Raw genomic sequence first — 23,057 nt, forward strand, 5'->3', positions numbered from 1 at the left:
TATAACAGTGTTTTTTAGTAACCTCAGTTTCCAGGTTCCAGTGGTGTTATGAAAATTATTTTTATGTCAATTTAAGCTGCATGGGCCATTACTAACCACTAGCACTAATGTAAGTGTAGGCAAAAGTTAGCATTGGCAACCACTAATCGCTTTGCAAATTAAATAAATCAAAAAAATTTAGTAAATGCAACATTGCCATTGAGACACATCTTGCGGCAGTCATAATGCAATGACTTCATCAACGTCCTCTCCAGCTTCGGGTTCAGATTCTAGATCAAACAAATGTGCTTGTCTACTCCGCTACCAAATGAACTGTCTATTGTAATTGTTCTGTTAAGGTCTGTTTTGGTACAGTACTGTGTTGGTGGCTTGCATGCTTAATGTTGCACTATCACCACCTATAACATCCTAACCCTGTGAAGGGTCAATAAAAAAAGAAAAAAGGAAGGCTTCTGCATAGAGGTATGGAAAGCAACTTCACGTGCAACACGCCCCTAAAACAGGGCAGAATGGACAATCTACAGAGCTTTTCGGAATAAAACTCTACAGACACCTTATTGACACCTCAAAGTCAAAGTCAGCATGGAAATAAGTATATATATAAATAGATATAATCGATCTCCTTTAGAAAAAATTGCATCAAAGACAATGATAATTATGAGTTGTTCATAAGGTAAAGAGGAACAGGAGATGAAGTAAAGGGCAAATGTTCATGAAAATAAAACAAAAACAACTAAAATCTCATAAGCAAGCAGGCAACCTTTTACCTTGGTGGCTATTGCTGACTGCTGTTTGGCTGACATTGGGTAAAGAGGAGAGGGGGGCCTCTCTCGAGATGGGAGGAGATGGTCGACTTCTTGACTGATCTTCACTAGGTTGGAAATTCCCCACGGCATACACACCCTTTATTAAAACACAAAACACAGTGAAATAAAGCGGAGCATGTAGCGAACACAAGGCATACAGCTGAGGTTGGCAAATCCTCAGTTAATTGGGAGACATTTCAGCTTCTCTGTCCCACACCAGAAAGTTTTGCTGAGACGTACGTAGTACTTGATTCAGTAAGCAATATGTGCAATGAATATGTAATATAAATATAATACAATAAAGTAATCGCTAATAAAGTATCTCTATTTTGAATACAATTGTAAATTTCTAACTTTGTATTGCATTTGTAAACATTAGTGCTAATACTCACTTTCGGTGTTGGGGTTTTATTTTGGTGAGGACATTTCCGGTCATTCAGGTTTTGGTTGTTGTGATAATTTTCTGTACTTGTGGTCATGTGAACACGTAGGTATTTAATCTGCAGTGATCCTAGGTTCCTCATTGGATTGTTGTCATTCCACAGCACCTGCTTTTCTAGGAGACGAATTCAGCCTGCCGACCCGGTTGTGAGTTTTGCTTTCATGCTGTTGGGAATCAGGGTGAAGGACCCAAATGCACAGCACAATACGCAGATAAGGTTGTGATGATTTAATACAGGCAACAATACAGATAGGGGTCAGGCAAAGGCAGTCAGATTCCAGGCATGTTCAATAACAAAGAGTCCCAAACAGTACCAACCAATCATCCATCGAAATCTGTCAAAAATCATCTTCTCAGGGAGGACGATTTTGGACAGGGAGGATGGACGCCTATCCAGAAGAGCCAAAGAGTCGAGGAGGTCGTCGACGAAAGAGGCAGCACCACCCATGTGGCAGGAGGACCCAAGGGCGAGGCCACCAGTCAGGCAGATGATGCAAACGTAGGGCCTCGCCAGGCAGACGATGCAAACGTAGGGCCTCGCCAGGCCAACGAAACTAACGTTGGGCTGGGCCAGGCAGAGGAGATAAGCGTAGGGCCATGCCAGGCCGATGAGATGCCAGAACCGAAGCCAGAGACGAGAGACTAACCAGTAATGAGGACACACGTGGAGCCGTACCCAGACCCCGAGACGAACCTAGGTGTGGAACCGGAACCAGAGATGAACCCAGACGTGGAGCTGGGGCAGACGTGATCGATGACCACCAGGAACCGAGCATGATGAGGCAGTCACCGGACCACCGAGAACCGAGCATGAAGAGGCAGTCACCGGACCACCAGGAGCTGAAGCAGATGTGGTCGGTGCCAGACCACCAGGGGCTGAAGCAGACATAATCGGCAGCAGACCACCAGGAACCCCGGAAGCAGCGCCTGCACACAAAGAAGCAGAGGGCAGAGGGGCCAAATCTGGTGCGGTCATCTCCAGGCCACTGGGGCCTGAAGTTGGTGTGGCCTCTCTTGGACCACCAGGGCCAGGAGCCAACGTGCTCCTCTGAGAACTACCAGGAACTCTGGAGAAGACACCTGCATGCAAGAGAGCAGAAGAGACAGGGTCCAGTCAGGACCAACAGGACCTCCGGGAGTGGCCTCTTCTGGGTTGACAGGAACTTGTACGCCTCTTCAGGTCTGGCTTGGCTGGTCGGCAGTGGAGCTCGACTGGGCAGAAGCTGGGCTTGGCTGGGGAGAAACCAAAACAGGGACCAGACATGGTTGAAGTGTTGCGTGCATTGACCGGGGCTGGGCTGGAGCTTGAACATGGGTCGCATCGAGACAGGGCTGGAGCTTGGCATGACAGAATCAAAACCTGATCTGGGGAACTGACCGCAGAAGGGGAAGTTGACTGCCGCAATAAGGCTAGGGCTGGCAACAGAAATGAATACTGGACTGGTGCTTGAGCCAACTGTGGAGGTTGAGCTGGAGCAGGGTCCTGGCAAGATGGCTGCACTGGAGCTTTTGCTGGGCAAGATGGCTGCTCTGCTGGAGCTTGATGTAGGCAACAGGTGCAGCAGGGGTCAGACGTGGCTGGGTGACAGGTGCCGCAAGGGAAGATGCATGCTGAGCGACAGCCAAGATGGCGGTCGCCTCCTTCACTACTCGCAACTTAGCTTCTGAGTCGGATACCTCCCCGTATTTCCTTGCGAGCTCCAGGTAACAGAAGTGGAGGTCCATGGGCAAGTCTTTCCAGGTGAAATCCATAGGAAAAACTAAACGTCTCCACCAGGCACCAAAAGCCAGAGCTAAAATATCCGCAAGCTGGAGGCTGGTTGGGTCCAAGTCTGGCCAGATTGGACTGTCAGGAATCAGGGCGAAGGACCCAAATGCACAGCACAATACACAGATAAGGTTGTGATGATTTAATACAGGCAACGCGACAGACAGGGAACAGGTAAAGGCAGTCAGATTCCAGGCGAGGTTCAATAACAAAGCAGAGTCCAAAACAGTGTCAACGAGGAGCAGGCAAGGCAAGGTCAAAAACACGATCAGAACTGGTACACGGCAGGACTTACTTGAACTGAATGCTGGAATGTAGATGCACGAAGATGAGCTGACAATCTTGCAGAGAAGGCGAGGAGAACTGAGGCTAAAATAACGGGTTGATTACAGATTGTCTGCAACTTATGGGTCATGTGGCAGAATCAGTAAAACCAGAACTTAGGCAGACAAGGACAAAACAGGAAGTGCCAAAATAAAACAGGTAATGGAAAAAAAAAGGCCAGAGTTTTGACACGTGCCACGTTTTTGTTTATAAACATATTCTGAATGTGACTGCAAGTTTCCCAAGTCACGGGTTATTTGTGTTTTGTTGGGGCATCAGAAGTTAGTGGATCCATTGTGGGACACAAACTCTAATGACATTATAAGACTGTGGTTTGCTGGTCCTCGAAATGTTTGTTTGTGTCACGCTGTTCTACAAAATAAACAGAGGAATATACTACTTTTGAATTTGTTACTGAATGCTTCTCATATTAATCCATTAATCCCGATTAATAGCAGAGAAGTCATGCAGTTAACATGATTAAGGCGTCAGACAATCCCCCAATGCGGCTTGAATGAGTAGATAGTGCTGGTCAACTTAAAATAGTACAGTGGTTAATGCACCTCATTTGAAGGCTTTTGTCCCGGGTTTGAATCTCGGTGGGAGCAGTCTTTTAAATTAAATTTCTGAAAAAAAAAACATTGGTATCTCAATATTGTCATTATGCCCACGAGACAGAATCTCATAACTAGAAAAAGTAATTTCTCGAAAACTTACACGGGAGAGCTGTTCTGTTGCCGAAAAGATGCTAAATGCTGATTAAACTGCTCTGACTGACGTCAAAAAGTTCACTATGAAAAAACTTTGAAAACCACAAAACAAATAAAATAAAAGAATAAAGCAGAATGAAATGATGACAGCGGTTGAAAAGATGGCATGACGATTACAAAGATGACCTAGGTAAAACGATGACAAGAGTAAAAAGATGACAACGATTCAAAAGTTTACCAAGGTAAAAAGATGTCAAAGTTTACAAAGTTGACCAAGGTGCATTGTTGACGATAATTAAAAAGCTGACTAGCTTTTTAATTTGAAAGGATTTGAAGAAAGTATTTGTAATTAATTACTTAACTGTGTAATAGTTTAATAACTAGTCATAATTAACCAGTCAGAACCAAAAATCTTGCCATTTAAGGTAATAAGTGACTTTGGTGCTTTTATTTTGAAAGGATTTAGAGGTTGTATGTGAGTGATTACTAAACTATAAAATTGATGTTAAATAGTCATAATTTATCATTCAAAAGCAAAAATAGCCCTATTAAAGCAAAAGATTTAGATTAAGCCCTTTCAGAATAAAAGTACCTTAATAAGTGTGTGTGTGTGTGTGTGTGTGTGTGTGTGTGTGTGTGTGTGTGTGTGTGTGTGTGTGTGTGTGTGTGTGTGCTTATTAACTGAACTGTAAAATAGTCTCGATTGATAATTATTCAGCCATAACCAGAAATTTTCCAAAAATCTTGCATTTAAGGTAATAAATTGCATTGGTGCTTTTATTTTGAAAGGATTTAGAGGAAATGTGTGCCAGTAATTACTTTACTGTGAATTAGTCATAATTAACCATTCAAAGGCAAAAACGATGGCGTTAAAGATAATGAATTGCATTGGTGCTTTCATTTTGAAAGAACTTAGGGGAAGCATGTGTGGGTAATTACTGTACTAAACTGTTAATCAATCTTTAAATAGTCATAATTACCCAGCCAAAAGCAGAAATATTACTATTAAAGCAAATTATTTGGCTTGGTGCTTGGTGCTGCTCTGTGAAAGCAGTTTCAAGGCTAATAAATAGGGTTATTTCAGCAAAACCATAATTGTTATGACAGAAATGACTTTACTTTATGATTCCCAAAGCTTCAATGACTACCTGGTTTGAATTTTATGTTTGAGGACTAAAGATTGCGATCACACTCACGATATTCAAAATGTGTCTCCTTTTGCGTTTTTCCCCAGACGTCTGGCGTAAATTATCATGGAGTTTATGGAGAAAATTCAGAATCTCTCTGTGCTTTGAGGTCGATAGCAACTAAAGCATAGGTCAGACGGCTTTGCCAGACACATCATTAGAAAGAAGACAAGTATGACTACAAGATGCTGTTGAACGAAAGTTGAAAGATGATAGACACCTTTGAAGTTTAATTGACATTTCAAGTATCACGATGATAGAAGCTGATGAAAGGAGGGAAGTTGAAGATGAAAAGTTGAACGATGATTCTCATAGACAACTATTATAAAAAAAGTTAAAAGTTGAAAAGCTGAAAACGTGAAAAGCAATAGCCCCCATCTCCTAAAGGTGACACCTTTTTAGACAGTTGAACGACAATTCTACAATGAGGCATTAAGATGATGAAACCGACTGAAAAATGTGGCAGAATAATAAGATAAAGGACTAAAAAAAAGCATTTCTAAAAGAAAATGCACAGTGAATGCTTTGACGCTGAATGTACTGCTGAAAATAGCTGAAACATTCAAAACATATCTGAAGGTAGCTTAAGCACATAAAGTAAAGATGGATGTATCTGAACAGAACTGGAAGTTGTTTAAACAGAGCTGAATATTTTAAGAAGAAGCTGAAGCAGTTAAAATCAAGAAATGCTAAAATGAAAGAAGTATGTAAAGGATCACTGAATTTAATGAAATACACCTGAATGTATCAAAATCGGTAAATAGAGCTCAAGAGCTGAAAGAACAGTTGTGGAAACCTTTAAAACAACTGCAGCCTCAAATTTCATAGTTTCATTTCATGGTTTCATTTTTCAAAATCATAACAAGTCAAAAGCAGAAAATGTGCTATTTAGTCTAAAGATTTGGATTTGTGCTTTTTTTGTAAGGATAATTACTAAACTGTAAAATAGTCATATAATAAAGTCATATTAAACCAGTTAAAAGAAGAAATATTGCTATATACACTACTCACATAAAGTTATTGATATTTGACCTTTTATAATAATGCATCTAAAATATGCTATAACCTTTACAAGCAAACTTGAAAGCACTGTATCTTAACTTGTGAATGCCCATGCAAAAATCCTCTGTGTGCACGTACACTCTGTGAAACTTGCTTTTCTCTGACGAGATTCTTAATAGCAAAATTCACATCAGGTGAATGATCCATGAATTTGAACTGGTATTTAAGCAGTCTTCTCCATCATGCTGTTTACATTTGGACACAATAAGACCAAGACGACACCTAATGATTGATGGACATTACCTCGCCATTGTGAGGCTTCAAATGGGAGTCTCTCACTGATTACCGGGCTTAGAGTGTTTTAAAGTGTGTTCAGCAGGTTGCAACAAAGATACAGAGAAACTGGAACATTAATAGAAAGACGTAGCAGTAGACGCCCTTTGGCCACATCCCATGCTGATGACTGCTACATTGTGACCAGTGCCCTGCAAAACCGGATAACGAATGCCAATCAACTTCAGGAACAGTTGCTGGAGGTGAAAGGCATCCAAGTGTCACGTCAGACCATACCAAACCATTTACATGAGCGTTGTCTGCATGCTAGGCAACCTGCAAGGGTACTTGACCCTGCCATCAGGCACAGGCATCATTGTCTTGCTTGGGCCAGGCAGCATTTACGCTGGACAAGGAACCAGTGGGCCTCAGTGCTATTCTCTGATAAAGGTCAATTTACATTGAGCAGAAATGATGGCCACTAATAATGCTGTAGACGTCAAGAAGAGCACTATGAGTCAGCCACTGTTGTCATCAGACGACCCTTTGATGGTGGTGGTGTTACAGTCTGGGCAGGTGTTGCTACTCTATACAAAACTGCCCTACACCTTGTGCATTGCACAGTGACAAGCCAGTACTACTTGAATAACATAATTAATCCTGTAATTGTGCCCCTGCATGAACAACACAGACCCAATTTTATCTACATAGATGACAATGCTCCAGCTCATCGTGGTCGCATCATTATGGAATGGCTAGTGGAGGCTGGGGTTCCTCACATGGAGTGGCCTGCACTTTCTCAGGACCTGAATCCCTTAGAACACCTACGGGATCAGCTGAGTTGCAGAGTAGGGGCTGGTACCCCAGCATTCTGAATCCTCAATGACGCGAGGGCCACCCTTTAAGAAGTGGAGTGCCATGCCTCATTAGTTGACTTGTGAACAGCATGAGAAGTTGTTGTCAGGTTGTGATTGATGGTCAAGGGCACATGTTATGAGGCATTGTCATTTTTTGTTGCGGTATACCCTCAACTGTTCTTGGCTTTTGCGTCAATAAACGGTTTCACATGGGGAAATTACCATTGCATTCTTCTACTCAAATGCCCTACTTTGTGATACATAATCACTGTTGTGTGAACAGCTTACATTTTCTGTGAATTCCACCCTAAAGTCAAATATCCTTAACTTTTTGTGAGTAGTGTAAAGCTGAAGATCTGAATGTGTGCTTTTATTTTGGAAAGTGTGTGTGGTTAATTACCATAGTATAAAAAAGGGTAAATGACTAGTCACAGATGATCATTTTATAATATAACTAAAAGTTGCTGATACATTAAATATTTAACTCAATTTCTCTGAAGGAAACCAATGTATTGTGATCAAAACTAAATCTTTATATGTCAGCTTTATATAGCAATATTTCTGCTTACAACTGGTTTATTATGACTTTATTATATGACTATTTTACAATTTAGTGGAGACCATCTTCAATAAAATCCTACTGGACCCAGGTCGTTATACAGAGGACGTTGTGAACATCCCTGTCCCACCGGCCCTCTGAGCAGAATTTTAAGAAAGGACAGAAAGGAGGTCATTAATGCCATGCCAAGATTTAACAAACCAGCACTATAAAAGCTAAGTTAAAAACGTGTTTGCTCCAAACACTATTACAACAGATCTAACTATCTCTATATATTGTTAGTGGGAGACCTGGCAACTTTTCAAAATAAAACCACAAATTCAGATCTTCAGCTTCATACAGCAATATTTCTGCTTTCATCTGGTTTGTTATGACTTTATTTTTATTTTACAGTTTAGTAATCAGACACACACACTTCCTCCATATCCTTTCAAAATAAAAGCAATCCAAATCTTTAGACTAAATAGCACATTTTCTGCTTTTGACTGGTTATTATTAGTTAATGAGACTATATTAATGCTTAGCATTCAGTTCATTCAGTTCTTAAACTTAATTTGCCTATTTTGATACATTCAGCTATATTTCATCAAATTCAGCAATCCTTTACATTCTACATTTTAGCCTTTCTTGAATTTCAGCATATCTCGTTAAACTTTTTTTTTAAATTTGAAATTCAATTGCTTCAGCTTTATATATCCATCTTTTTAAGGAGAAGTGTGCAATTATTTTTCTCATTCATTTTTTTCCCATTGAAATGAATGGAAACAACTTTTCAAATCGTCTTTAGCTTTGTCTACTTTCAGCTTTAACTACTTTCGCATACTTTAAGCCACAGACACCATTTGAACTACAAAACAATCGTCAACTATTCAACTATTAATCTATTGTTCAGTTTTTTAAAATATGTAATACTTTTTGATTTAGAACAGTTTAAGCATGTTTTTTTCTTTTTTTTTTGAAGTAAAAAAATCAATTATATATATATATATATATTTATATTACAGGTGTGTAATATAACATAATCACAGTTACAGATGAGTCAGCATATTCAGGTTTCAATAAAACACAAAGGCATTGCTGAATAAGTGGTCACAGAGCACAGCAGAAATCTTCTTTTGGAGAATCACAGAGGATCAGGTCAGGGAAGCTTTTTACCAACTGTCATTGCTGAAGGAGTCAAACTCCTACATACAGTACTAGACACATCCTGCTGCCCACAGGCTCGTACTGTGAGCTCAGTCCGCCCCTTGTCACCTGGACTCATAGGCAAGTACCTATGTGCTAATATGCTGTAAAAGACAATATACTGTATGTGTGTGCATATATATTCAACTATACACCGACAATATATATACACATTTCAATGTGGCCCATCAGAAACCCTCTGGACAGGAAACCATAATAATAGTTTTAGATCAAGGCAGTTAAGCAAAACATTTGGGAGCCTGTGTTGACTTTAGATCAGATTTCTCATTAATAAAATGCAGATTTGCATTATAGATGAATATATATGCACCTAACCTAGCTTGGTTTTCAGTATGTACAGTACGACTACAGTATAACATTTAAAGGGAAACTCAACCCTCGCAGGTCGTACACTAAGGGGTTATTTACTTAGTACCTAGATATGTAGTGTTTTCACTTCACCTGTACATCTGGAGCAGAGGAACGTGTGCACACAGGAAAACTGTCATCATCATTAAAAGAGACATATGCTGTTTATCACCATTAGCTGTTTTTTTAGGAATATTTCAGTGGACTTAACCCTTAAGTTCTTGTTGTCTCCATTTTCAGAAGAAGTGCATGACTTCTAATCTAACTGATGATAATAATATTTATATGGATTCATAATATACTGTATGATAAGAGCAGCTTCTTTGATCCAACACGTTCACAGTTGCTTCACTAAACCACAAAACAAACTCGCATATGCATCAGACGAATATATAAAATAAACTAGAAATTATTTAAAAGGCTCAGAGTCTGGCTAATAATAATAATAATAATAATAATAAAAATAATAATAATAATAATAATAATGACAATTATTTAATAATGACGTAAAAGTAAAGCACAGTAGAATTTGGCCTCATTGCTTTCCTTTGATTGTCTTGTTTAGCTCGTCAGCCTTGAGCTTGCTGGTTAGAAGTCCCACGCTGCATCAGGGGTGTCAGAGCTATGTGATGTTGGAGAGTGGCAAGACGGGCCGGGGGGACAGAATACCGGAGGGTCCTCTGGGGTGGTGAGGGGCACTGCTGGGTACATGAGGCTATGGAAAGAGTCTCCGGTGTGCCTCTTTACCTGCTTAAAAAAGGCGTGGGTCAAAAGAGTAGATGCTGATGGTCTGCGATCAGGCTGCTGCTGGAGACACAGCTGGACCAGGTTATGCAGAGTGGCAGAGTGGTTCTTGGGCCCAGGGCTCTGAGGTCGGTCGGTGGGAGGGGCAGTGGCGCTGTGCGTCAGGCTTCCGGTGGCCACGCTCTCCCCGATGCCGGAGTCCACCCCGGACCGCGAAACCTTCAGCCCTCCCAGCTCGCCGAGCGGGAAAGGAGCCACGTCCAGGAGGCAGCAGTGGGAGCCGCGCAGCTTCTGGAGCAACATCTGAGTGGGAGGCATGTCCTGGAAAGTAACCCTCCCACTGACCAGCTCACAGGCAACGATACCCAAACTGTAGATATCTGACTTCACACCATATCCATGCAGATCCTGTCGCAGCAGTTCAGGGCTGAGCCAGGGCAGCAGAGCAGGGCTGTGATGAGGCATGTCGAACACTGCTCTCATCCTCTTCCCATCGCGCATCATGCTGTAAACACTGTGGAGGCCTGAGAGGTAGACGTGCCCCTCCCCTGACAGCAGGATATGACTGGCCTTCACACCCCGGTGAACATAGCCCATCCGGTGGAGGTATTCCAATGCCTTCAGCACGCCATAAAGCAGGTATGCTATAAGGGATTCACTCATGCCATCTGGGAAGTATGTCCTCAGCAAGGTGTCTGCAGAGCCATAAGCCATAAGTGGTGTAAGGACCCACAGCTGGCAGCAGGAGCTAAAGACCAGGCGAGAGCTGAGCAGGTTGGGATGGCGGAACAGCTTAGACAACAGAACCTCGTTCATGAGCTGCAGCAGCTCCTTCTCTGTGCACTCATCCAAGTTGGTCTGTTTGACAGCCACCAGCTGGCCGGTGGGGATGTGCCGCGCCATGTTCACTTGGCTCAGATTGTTGAATCCCCTTCTGGTAGCTGGTAGTGGGCTGGCTCGGCCGACAGCCCTGTGATGTCATCACCACCTGCAGGCCTTGCAGAGTGTATTCAGAACCGTCAAAGCTCAGGAACTGGTGGCTGATGTCCTCGTAGCGTTCCTCTATGTCCATGGGCTGGACCTGAGTGTGGGAGATGCAGGAACAGTCCAAGAAAGACTTGGAGTCCTTTTGGCGACGGTAAAATCACAGACTTCGACATTCATCGGCTCACAGGCCGAGAGACGGAGCGCGGTGGAGGGAGACGGGAGGATGAAGCGGTGTAATATGAGACACACAGAGAATTCCAAACTAGACTAGATTTTTTTTTTGTTCTGTCCAGCAGTTTAGCAAGCAGCATATATTACGCTGAATGCCATATTGTGATGGACAGCTTATATACTCTATATTATATATATCTATATTTATGGTTTATTTGATGGTTTATTTAGCTAATCCAAAATGTGTGTGATGTTGCTATGTTGGTGGACAGGTTAGGTTTCTGCTTTAGGGCGTGTATGCGGGAGGGTGTGTGTGGGGGGTGCAACCAGCTGCTGAAACCAAGTAAATCTGTTAGGTAAACAATCGGAGCAAAAAAAATAAGAAGCAGGGATGTACCTTAGGCTAACACATTCATAACTAAACAACCTTTGTACTGTGGTTTACCTTGGAGATTAATACTAATACCAATAATAGTGTTAAGGTATGTGCACATACTCATACAAAAATATACATATCATATACATACATATATGCATTATTATACATATCCCATACTACTTAATAAAAGTCATGACATACAACACCACAAATTCTATATTCACACATTATTGATATTGGTAGTGATGAGTATCAATAATACTTACAGTTGGATTTGGAAAGTGTCCCACTACAAGGTTAGTAAGGCTGTAGCTTAATATTATTCACCTAAAGGGTGAGGCAGACGTTGGTGCATGAACAATGCCACTTGTGGAAGCCAGGATGATGTAAGGGGCTCGGCCACTACGCCCATCCAGCAAGCAGAGGAAGGAATCCTAGCAGCCAGGGAGCCCACACACCTTCAGTTCCAGGAGGGCAGGTGTTGCGACCCAAGCCGCCCACACAGAGCCCCCCAGGCAGAGCTGCAGCAGCCACAGAGACAGCACCCGAGGCCAGAATGGGCCACCGGGGGTCAACGCTGTCTGCCCATGAGAACCAGGGGCAAACACTCCCCCCAGCGGGAGGGTCGGCCTGAAAGAGTAGAGCCCGAGGACCCACGGTCCGTAGGGAGCCCGACAGAAGATGCCCCCGCGCCCAGAGTTGGACCCGCCCCCAGTCCACCACCCCCACACGAGCGGAGCGGGGCCGACCCCTTCGGCCCGACCTCATCCCCTGGCACCACACCGGCCTGCAGCACAAGGCCAGCAATTGGTGGGGGTCTCAGAAAAGAGACCACCCAGGCAGACGATCATCGTACCCCGGGCGGAAAACCGGACCCCCCACACTCCAACCGCACCAAGCGCATACCAACTCACACAAACACAGACGCATACACCCACCACATGTGCAACACACATCATCACATCAACACACACCATAGACTCTCTCACAACAAACTAATCAATCATACGTGAACCAATGCACTCTCAGATACATTCTCGCACCCACACCATTCGCTTGATCACATTCGTGGGGAGGGTAGGTCTCTGGCCTGCCGTCCATCTGGCCCCAGGCAGGGACCGCAGCTCCTCCCGAGCACCGCCCAACCCCCCCAACCCGGGGGAGGCAGAGGGCAGCAGAAAAGGTACCCCAGAGCCCTGCAACTCAGCTTGGACGTGAGTGTGTGGAACTAAAGTGCACTGAATGTGGGTGACACCTCTGGGAGCACAAACGCTGGCTGACGGTGTGTCCCCCGGACCGTGCCCCCCCTCGCACTAAATATCTTTTTGCAGTTAAAACTGGGTGGTGATCTCTCCACCAGGGCCAGTGGGCGAGGCCACAACTGGCCTCAGCCCCAGGCCCCAGTGAAGGAGCCCACCCCCGGCCCTAAATATATGTGTATGTGGCTAAGTATGAGGAACTTTGGGAGATAGCCAATTCTCCGAGTGGTCCAGCAGACAGAGCCATCAATGGGAAGGCTCCGTCTACTGGCCCCCGCGGAAAGAGCCCCCAGATTCCTGGACAAGTGTGTATAACTAATGCAATTAAAACTGCAGAGCATCCCACTTGGAAGGGACGGAACCACTTCCCAGTAGCCCCGGTCCCTCCATCAGCAGGACGCCCCTTGCAGACCTAAGTGGATGAATGCGGAGAAATGTAGTTGGGAAGCAGAGCACCAGGGTATGCAGAGTCAGGTTCCCGACTGGCTCTGCTATCCATCCCACCACCCCCCACAACCCCCAGCCAGGAAGGGACAGCCGAGACCCAGGGACCGCAGTACTACGGCCCAGGCGCCACACGCAGCACAGCCAGAGCCATCCTCACCCTTCTTTCACACTTACCCATTCTCTCACTCAAGTATGCCCATGCTTGCCCCGTGTAGTACTACACTCAAACCCACACCCATACTCTGCGGTTGTGCATTGAGGGCCAGCCTCCGCCCAGGGCCCAATGAAGGTTGTAGCCTGAGTAGTCCGCCAACCCCCCCTGCAACAGACCCGAGCAGTCACCAGAGGGCGTCGGACCACTAGGGCAGGCAGCGCCCCACCCGAGCAGGGGCAGTGCCCCAGGGGAGAGACACCCCTCCGGGCACAGGCAGGCACCCCCAGAGGGAGTCCACCGAACGCAGGTCACCCAGGTCTCCACTCCCAGGTCCGCCCCCCCACACCGGCAGGGAGGCCCGCTTCCGGCTCCCCGGAGACAGGCACACGCCAACCCTCAAAATGGCCCTACTCCGGCACAGGACCGCCGGTCTCAGCAGCCACCACACCCCTGCAGCAGGGGACCTATGCGGCCAGCCCAGAGTCCACCGACCCGTTGTCCTGGTTCCTTAGGCAGGCAGGCACCCCCAACCACCAGTCACCCCACCACCACTGTGCCAGACATGACGCAGTACCCGAGCCCCACGCATCCTTACCTGGAAATGGAATCAATCAGAGTATAGTTTTGGTCATTGATTTGATGAAGCAGACAATGTGTCTAAGGTGGTATAATCTAACAAGCTGTTCAGGTACTGAGTAATGCTTAATTTTTTTTTAGTTTTCCAGTTCATAAGGATGATTTTCTTTGCGACACAGAGGGCAGAAAGAAGTGTGTGTGATGAGTTTGTCTCTAGATCAAGCCCACTTAGATCTCCTAGAAGACAGAGTGCAGGGGCTGCTGGGATTGGACAGCTTAACTGGGTTGACAGGTGTTCACATACTCTTTGCCAAAATTGCTGCACAGGTAAACATGACCAGAATGCATGTAGGAATGTATCTGCTGTGTTATCTGTACAGTGAGGGCAAATATTTGAGTTTGTGAGACACATTTGGAACATCCTTTGTCCTGTATAGTGAGTTCTATGAAGAATTTTGTATTGTATTAGTTGTAAATTTGTATTTTTGTCATTCTGAATAAATTAGAACATATATTATTCCAGAACGTGTAATTAGAGGTGATATTGAGATCAGCTTCCCATTTAGAGATGGGAAGGCTCACTGTCTGGTCTACATTGGAAATTAAGATATAGATTTTGGCTACTGTCCTTTTCCCTGATATATCAATAAATTGCTCTATTACTGGTGGTGGTTGCATGTGGATGGGAGTATTCTTACTTTTTGCATTAAGTATTGACTTTAGTTGTTGGTATTCTAAGAAATTGGCACTAGTGATTTCATAGTGGGACACTAGTTCTTCAAAACAGGTAAACTTGCCTCTTGTGAAAAGATGTTTCAGATGTGTTATACCTTTGATATGCCAAGTTGAAAAGTGTATTGCCTTTTTGTTTTGTATGATGTCTGGATTGTTCCAGAGAGGTGTGTTTTGGCAAAGAGTAAGCGAAGACCCATTCATTTTAAGAAAACCCCACCAGGCTTTCAGAGATGCTTTTATGCTAATGCTCTGGTAACAACTATGATGTTTGATTTTGGTGCTGATAAAGGGCAGATCTGCAACTTTAATATTTCCACAAAATGTTTGTTCAATGTCTATCCAGGAGGAGTCTGCTGGCATGGGTTTTATCCATTTGTGGACATGGTTCAGTCTATTGGCAAGAAAATAGTGGTGGAAGTTAGGTAGTTCTAGGCCGCCGCAGCGTCTGGATTTTTGAAGAGTTTTTAAACTAATTTGTGGTGGCTTGATTTTCCACAAAAACTGTGAGATGTATGAGTCTAATGTCACTAACATTAGACTGCCTACGGAGCAGCCAACTCTCACTTTGGGAGGACTACCTACGAGGCAGTCGATTCGTACGCTGCCTTACCTGATCAGCTGCCATTGTTCTGCTAATGGGGCCGTTACCTGTGCACCACAGGGAGGAGGCACGCTAAGCCACTTCAACAAAACCTGTGTAAGTCTGTGTTTCTCAGTCCTGACACAGGCCTGACAGAGGCTGTGGTCCTCTCATGGAGACATGAAAACACACAGAACCAACACTGGTACTGTGGGGCCCAAATAAGGCCCAATAGGTCTGAGGTCTGTCAGAAGGAAGCACAAAATCTTGTGTGTTCCTGTGTGTTTCTGTTACAGAAAGGAGAGCGCGCCCACTTGTATTCAATGCATGTAAATGAGTCTGCTCAGCCACAGAGCGAGTGAAGCTGCTTCTCTCAAGTGCTGGAATGGGCCACATAGGAGTTCTGACTCTGTCAGTAAAAATTATTGTATGTTTCACTGTGGAAAAAAAAGACATAAAAGTAAAAAAGTTGCAGGTCTGCTCCTGTGTGTTTCTGTTACAGAAAGGAGAGCGCGCCCACTTGTATTCAATGCATGTAAATGAATTTAACAACAACAGCTTAGCCAGAATGGCTATGTCATTGTTGGTAGCTTCATAACTTACTTGGTAGAGTGGTTGTCTTGAGATCCAAAGGTTTGTGGTTTGATCCCTGGCCTGGGCTCTAATGATCAAAGTATATTTTTTTGCTCTGAAAAGAGCAGTAAGTAATTGAAATGTATTTACTCACTTTGTATTATTAATTTTTACTTATTCATCCGCTGCTTCCAAGGTTTTCTGTTGTCATGTTTATTTAGTGTGTGTTTTTGGTTGGGTCACATGCCTTTTATTATTTGCATTTGTGTAAAAATGTTTTTTTTTAATAACAAATGTCCCAAAAGAAAACACCTCAGGTGTGTTGATGTCTCTCTGAGATGGCAAAGTGAAACAGAGGTTCACACAGGTTTTGTTGAAGTCGGTCAGTTCCCCCCACCACAGCTCCCAGCCCCCCCCCCTGTGGTGGCCCTTTTACGTAACAAAGGGAGCAATTCACACCTGAGTTAGGATGTCAGGTATACCTTCGCAGAGTTTTGACTGGCCTTTAGGTTAATGAGGGGAGTAAAAAATATCCAGGCATGCTGGTGCAGCCGTTGTTTTTTCAAGAATTCTCAGCTTTTTATTGTGTATTGCTTGAGCTAGAGTGCGTGATGTCCAAGTTAGAGAAATGCAGTGGACTGCGATTTTTAAATTCTCACTTCTCAAAAATAAAACTCATGCCAGTTGCTTATTAGGAGCCATTGGAAGCCTTGGGATTCATAAAGTGAAGTTATTTTTGTTATAACCATTTTGCTGCAACAATCCAGTTAGGCAGGGGTGCAAATCATCTTCACTACAACTAACTGAGCTCATCTGTGGGGGATCTTGCCTTTGGAGAACCATCTTCATGACAACGATGCAGCTGCAGTAGATCAATAATTGAGCTCAGTAACACTTTGACCGACAAGTCAAACTCATAATGCTCAGTTTCCAGCAGCTCTATACATATTACTGATGAGTTCATTACACTGTGGATTCCCGATCAAAGCATGTGTATACATTCAGCTTTTTTTTAACCTATCTGCTCTTTCTTATATAGGTATATTTAGCTAAAAAATTCTGCTTTTTAAAAACTTTTCTTGAGGATTAAATTCAACATTTCGTCATTCAGCAATGTATGCAAATTTACAGCGCAATGCATCAAGGGTAATGCACCATAATAGAAACTGGTGTGTGAAGGAATGGCCCTTGCAATGACTGCTTAATTAATGATTTCAGTACTGTAAAACATTTACAACAAAATTTCTCTTTCTGGAAAAAACTTTAAGAACTTTTGTCCTCTTTGAGCTCTAATATTAACTTACTTCAAGCTGTGTGTTCAATGTTTGAGCTACTTTCAGTAATACGTTCAGCATTGCAGCATACAACAGCAATAAACTCAAATAAATAAAGCAGCTGTTTCACTGTTTCCTTTTTTAGTAATAAAGCACACACACACGTCCTATTATAAAGCATATCCCAATCTTTAGCCTAAATAGCAGAAATTCTGTTTTTGACCGGTTCATTATGTAGTCAATAATACTATTTTACAATTTAATAATTGGGCATACATACTTCCTACAAATGCCGTAAAAAAGGCCCATACAAAATCTTTAGCTTCAATGGCACTATGTCTACTTCTGACTGGTTAATTATGATTAACTTCTCTCAATTTAATATTCAACTACTTCCTCTGCAGCTACTTTCAGCTGTATTAAATTTTTCCACAACTTTGAGCTATTCTTTCAGCTCTTGAACTTAAAACAATTGAATTAAATTATTTAGCTGCTTAATACAATAAGTTATATTCAAATATATATATTCAAATTTACCTTTACACACCTTCATTTTCAACAGTTCCTCAGTTTCACCAAATCTTTTTAAAATTTTCTCAGTTACAAGAAACTACCTCAGCTTCTTCAGCAAATATTTGAAAAAACTCCTAATTCACTTCAGATACATGTATCTATGCTTTACATGCTTTAGCTTTTTTCAGCTATGTTTTAAATGTTAAATATTGCTACTTCCAGCAATTCTTTAGCAATACATTCAGCATGGAAGCATTCACTGTGCATTTTCTTCTGGAAATGCTTTATTTAGTTATTATAGAACTTATTTCGCCCCGTTTTTCGGTCGCTAACATTTTCTCTATGCTTTATTGTAAAGTCGTTGTTTAACATTCTAAACACGCGTCATCATTAATGTTAAGTATCCTTTTAATGTTATTTAACTTTTTTTATCGTTTTTTTTTTTTACAATGCAAATCATCATCATTTTCTCGTCAAGTTTGCCTCAGTATGGCATTGTTACACTTTGTCATACAATCGTCGTTCAACGTTCCAATTGTGCATCATCGTTAGATGATCAAGGCTATTAATTGTCACGTTTTCAGCTTTTCTACTTATGTTATTTAACCTTTTTTCATCATGTTTTTATAATGGTCATCTATGGGAATCTTTGTTCAACGCCCCATTAACTTGCCCTTTTTTAGCCCTTTCTAAACCACCAGTAATTGACTTTTACCAGGTAAACAGCGATGGCTGCTCCCAATAACCATCCGCAGTAGACATCAACAGGGTGGTTTCTGAACTGGATAATCCTGGTTAACCCAGCCAGAATAGCCAGCATGACAAAGGAGAACACCAGGAGAGGCTTCAGCAGCTTTGCCGAATCTGTCAGCACTGTGTTGAAATACATCTGAAATACACAGATTGACATGATTAACCGATCTTTAGCTTTCTTACATGTATTTATTTATTTTAATTTTGGTTGGAGTGCTTAAGTGAGGTAGTTAGCTACACATCTCTGATATGTGTCCATGTTAAATACTTACTGAGATGTAGACTGCAGCAAAGGCAGCCAGAGTTGCATGCTGTGATGGGAAAGACTTTCTGTAGGACAAGAAAGACAGACGCCATGTATCAATACAGATTGTGTGTGTGTGTGTGTGTGTGTGTGTGTTTGTGTGTGTGTGTGTGTGTGTGTGTGTGTGTGTGTGTGTGTGTGTGTGTGCAAACCAAAAAACGTATTTTCCTACTCAAGTGAGCACATTTTGACAAAGTGAATACATTTTCACTGGGCCCTCACAGCTTTTAAGGCCTTTTTGAGGGTTAAGACGTGATTTTAGGGCTAAGGTTACGATTGAGTTTTTTTAACTTTAATGATCCCACAGTGGGGAAATTCAACTGCTAGAACAGTCACAAAGTTGGAGCTGTTCTAATTATCTAACTAATTTGTTTAGATCAATAGTCCAATTAATCGATCGGGACTCAGGGCTCATCGCCTCCTTCGGGTCTATGGAGTACCTGCAACATCTCCTCAAGCCTGACAGACATGCCTGTCACCGATTTCACCAAGTGTTCAGTCTGTCTGCAGATGTTATCCGTCTGGGGAGCTAGTGCAAAGTGTCTAACTCAAGGGAACACCTGGTGCCAGAAGCAGGGCTTGAACCTGGGATGAACTACCAATAGGTTATTACTGGTAGTTCATTGGTACTAATCATTCTCTATGTTTTGAGTCTCCTCCCAACCTCAGAGGGCGGCACTGAGTAACTGTTTCCTTCCGGGAACATCATTAACTTGGGGACTATTTAAGTGGAGGATGGAGACTCCTCCAATTGTCAGTGTGTTATGGTGGACTCTCAGTTTGCATCTGGCTTCCTGTATGACGGTTGGTTTTGTGTTTAGTTTGGATCGTGAACAGCCCTGTTATTCCTAATTTGCCTACTCAGTGCAGCGACCTATTGTGTCCTAGTTTTCTTTGGTAGTGGCTTCTGTTTTGTATTATTCCTCTGCCTAGTTTGTTTGGCCCTGCTTCGCAGTGCGCCTCAGTTTAGTTTATGTACCTTTTGCCTACTCTGTATTGACCCTTTGTTTTGTGTAGTATAATAAATATATCGTTTTATATTCTGCCATCCTTGCCTGTTACTGCTTTTGGGTTCTGCCCTGTCTGGTCTTGGGGTGTTTGTAACAGTACACACTGACCAAACATGGACCCAGCAGCAGGAGAGGAGGCCTGGCAGGTTCTGAGCCTTAGCAGTGCTCGTTTGTTTCTAGACAGCCCACGCACTACAGCCCGTGCTGAGGCCTTGCGTACTCTGCGGGGGATCGGCAGTGAACCAGCTTCTTTAGAGACGATTCCGTCTTCCCAGGTTAGACTAGCTCCGCCCGACAAGTTTTACGGGGATGCCTCTCGTTGTCAGAGTTTCATTACCGCGTTACGGCTAAAATTTAAAGTGGAAGCGGGGCTGTTCCGATCTGAAGGGGAGAAGGTGGCATACTGCATCTCGCTGCTAGGAGGAAAAGCGCTAGAGTGGGGTGCGGCGGAATACGAGCTCAGCCTGTGTCGCCACTTTCGAGGGATTCGCAGAGGAACTCACTTCCCTGTTTAACCCCGTCGCGCATCGCCGAGTGGCGGCGGCCAAACTGTTCCACCTGTTTCAAGGACGTTCCTCCTTAATGGATTATGTAGTACAGTTCCGCACGCTGGCGGCCGGGTTGGATTGGAGACAAGAGACTTTGTGCGATCGTTTTTATGACGGTCTCGCGGAGGAGATCAAAGATGAGTTGGCGGGGCAAGTACTTCCGGATAGACTGAGAGATCTTGTGGCGCTGGCGGTGGCGATCGGCCAGCGTTTCGCACAATGCGAGGCGGAGCGGGGAGCGCTGCGTTGCAGCAGCAGCCGACCTCCATCGGCAGCAGGGTTTTCACACCACAGCGGAACCGGGCAGCTTCAGCCGTTCATTCTAGGACAACGAGCGACGAGCGCGGGAGCCCAATCTGCAGCCGATGCGGGGGAATTTCCTACGTCACGTCCACGTCATCCGTCTCCGCCCACCCGCCAGGTGCCAGGGGTTTTTCCCCAGGGCGCTTTCATGACAGAAAGGGAGGAGCCAATGGAGATCGGACGAGGTCACCTATCGACGGAGGAGAGACGGCGTCGTTTCAACTCCGGACTGTGTTTGTACTGTGGGGGTCCGGGTCATCGCGCTAACCAGTGCGCGTTAAACGGCAACGCTCATCAGCCGGTGGAGAGGCGCTGACGAGCTTCACCGTGAATTTAATCTCCCTCTCCAAAGCATTGTTTCCAACCACTCTGTCAGGACCTCTGTCGGCGCGAGCGCTTCCCGTGTTTGTGGATTCCGGAGCTGAGGGAAGCTTCATAGACAGGCAATTTGCTCAGGAGCTGGGGCTCAGGCTGAATCCAGTACAGGACCCCGTGGTGGTCCAAGCGCTGGACAAACAGGTCATTCACCGCATCACCCATCGCACGGCTCCGGTGAGTTTGACTGTGTCGGGAAATCACAGGGAGGAACTTTCTCTCCATGTTTATGATTGTAAGGAGGTACCTGTTCTGCTGGGCATGCCGTGGTTACGGACACACAACCCACACATTGACTGGGCAGCGGGGAGAATTGTGGGTTGGAGCTCCTTCTGTTTGGCTAATTGTTTGCGGGCGGCGGGGCGGATCGTTAAGGAGCCTGAGGTTGAAACTAATGCAGAGATCGACTTGACCCGGGTTCCTGCATGTTACCATGACGTGGGGGCCGTCTTTGATAAGGCTCGCGCTACTTCGCTTCCGCCACATCGTCCGTATGACTGTGCGATTGACCTCCTGCCGGGTTCCACGCCGCGAGGGGAAGAATCTTCTCACTGACTAAACCGAAGCGGGAGGCTATGGACCAGTACATCGCGGAGGCGCTTTGCACGGGGCTCATCTGTCCGTCGTCATCACCTGCAGGAGCGGGGTTCTTTTTTGTAGGGAAGAAGGACGGTGGTCTCCGTCCCTGCATAGACTATAGGGGCCTTAATAAGATTACTGTACGTAATCGTTATCCACTTCCCCTCATTGCATCCGCTTTTGAACTTTTAGAAGGTGCTACTATTTTCACTAAGTTGGACTTACGTAACGCTTATCATCTTGTCCGTATAAGGGAGGGAGATGAGTGGAAGACGGCATTTAATACCCCCACGGGACATTACGAGTACTTGGTCATGCCTTTTGGTTTGACAAACGCACCTGCGGTTTTCCAAGCCCTTGTAAATGATGTCCTGCGGGACATGGTCAACAGGTTTGTCTTCGTTTATTTAGATGATATTCTCATCTTTTCTAAAGAACCGCGACAACATGAGGTGCACGTGAGAGCAGTTTTGATGATACTCTTGGAGAACCAGCTATTTGTGAAGGCTGAGAAGTGTGAATTTCACACAGCTAAGACTTCGTTCTTAGGGTTTTGTTTGGAACCAGGGAAGCTGGCGATGGATCCAGAAAAAGTGGCGGCTGTGACAGATTGGCCGGAGCCGAGGGATCGTAAGCAGCTGCAGCGGTTTCTGGGGTTTGCCAATTTTTACAGGCGCTTCATAAGGAACTTCAGCAAGGTGGCGGCTCCTCTCCATGCCCTCACCTCCTCTAAGGCTCAGTTCGTTTGGTCGGCGACCGCTAAGGAAGCCTTTGAGCTACTGAAGTCCCGGTTTACGTCTGCACCCATCCTCTGTCTCCCCGATCCTCAGAGGCAGTTCATAGTGGAGACGGATGCCTCCAGCACCGGAGTGGGGGCAGTGCTGTCACAACGCAGCGAGCAGGATGGTAAGGTGCATCCATGTGCATTCTTCTCCCGCAAACTGAACTGCGCAGAGAGGAACTATGACGTAGGCAACCGGGAGCTGCTGGCAGTTAAGCTGGCGTTGGAGGAGTGGAGACATTGGTTGGAGGGGGCAGAACAACCTTTTATGGTTTGGACGGATCACAGGAACCTGGAATATATCAAGACGGCCAGGCGGCTTAATGCAAGACAGTCCAGGTGGGCTTTGTTTTTTGCTCGGTTCAATTTCACCCTATCATATAGGCCCGGCTCCCAAAACGGGAAGCCGGATGCTCTGTCTCGGAAGTTTGAGGAGGTCGCAGGGGAGGAGCCGAGGGCAGAGGAGGACCGTATCCTGCGCCCGCTGACAGTGGCCGCGATTGCCTGGGACCTTGAGACGAGGGTGAGAT

The 23,057-nt window shown here is 44.5% G+C and overlaps 1 protein-coding gene and 1 pseudogene across 3 annotated transcripts in view; both read right to left on the reverse strand.

Moving 5' to 3' along the window:
- Window positions 1-23,057, reverse strand: part of LOC114843878 (phospholipid phosphatase-related protein type 4-like) — a 104,857-nt gene that overhangs the window by 23,838 nt on the left and 57,962 nt on the right. For all 3 annotated transcript variants that reach the window (XM_029130691.3, XM_029130692.3, XM_029130690.3), the window contains 3 exons: window positions 18,900-18,957; window positions 18,590-18,763; window positions 768-903 (listed from right to left, as the gene is read on the reverse strand). In XM_029130691.3, coding sequence (XP_028986524.1) covers window positions 768-903; window positions 18,590-18,763; window positions 18,900-18,957 — 368 coding nt within the window. The remainder of the gene's footprint in view (window positions 1-767; window positions 904-18,589; window positions 18,764-18,899; window positions 18,958-23,057) is intronic.
- On the reverse strand, window positions 4,651-18,583 carry LOC129603238 (STE20-related kinase adapter protein beta-like; annotated as a pseudogene).

The sequence above is a fragment of the Betta splendens genome, chromosome 17 (genome assembly GCF_900634795.4).
Source record: "Betta splendens chromosome 17, fBetSpl5.4, whole genome shotgun sequence".
Lineage (NCBI taxonomy): Eukaryota > Metazoa > Chordata > Actinopteri > Anabantiformes > Osphronemidae > Betta > Betta splendens.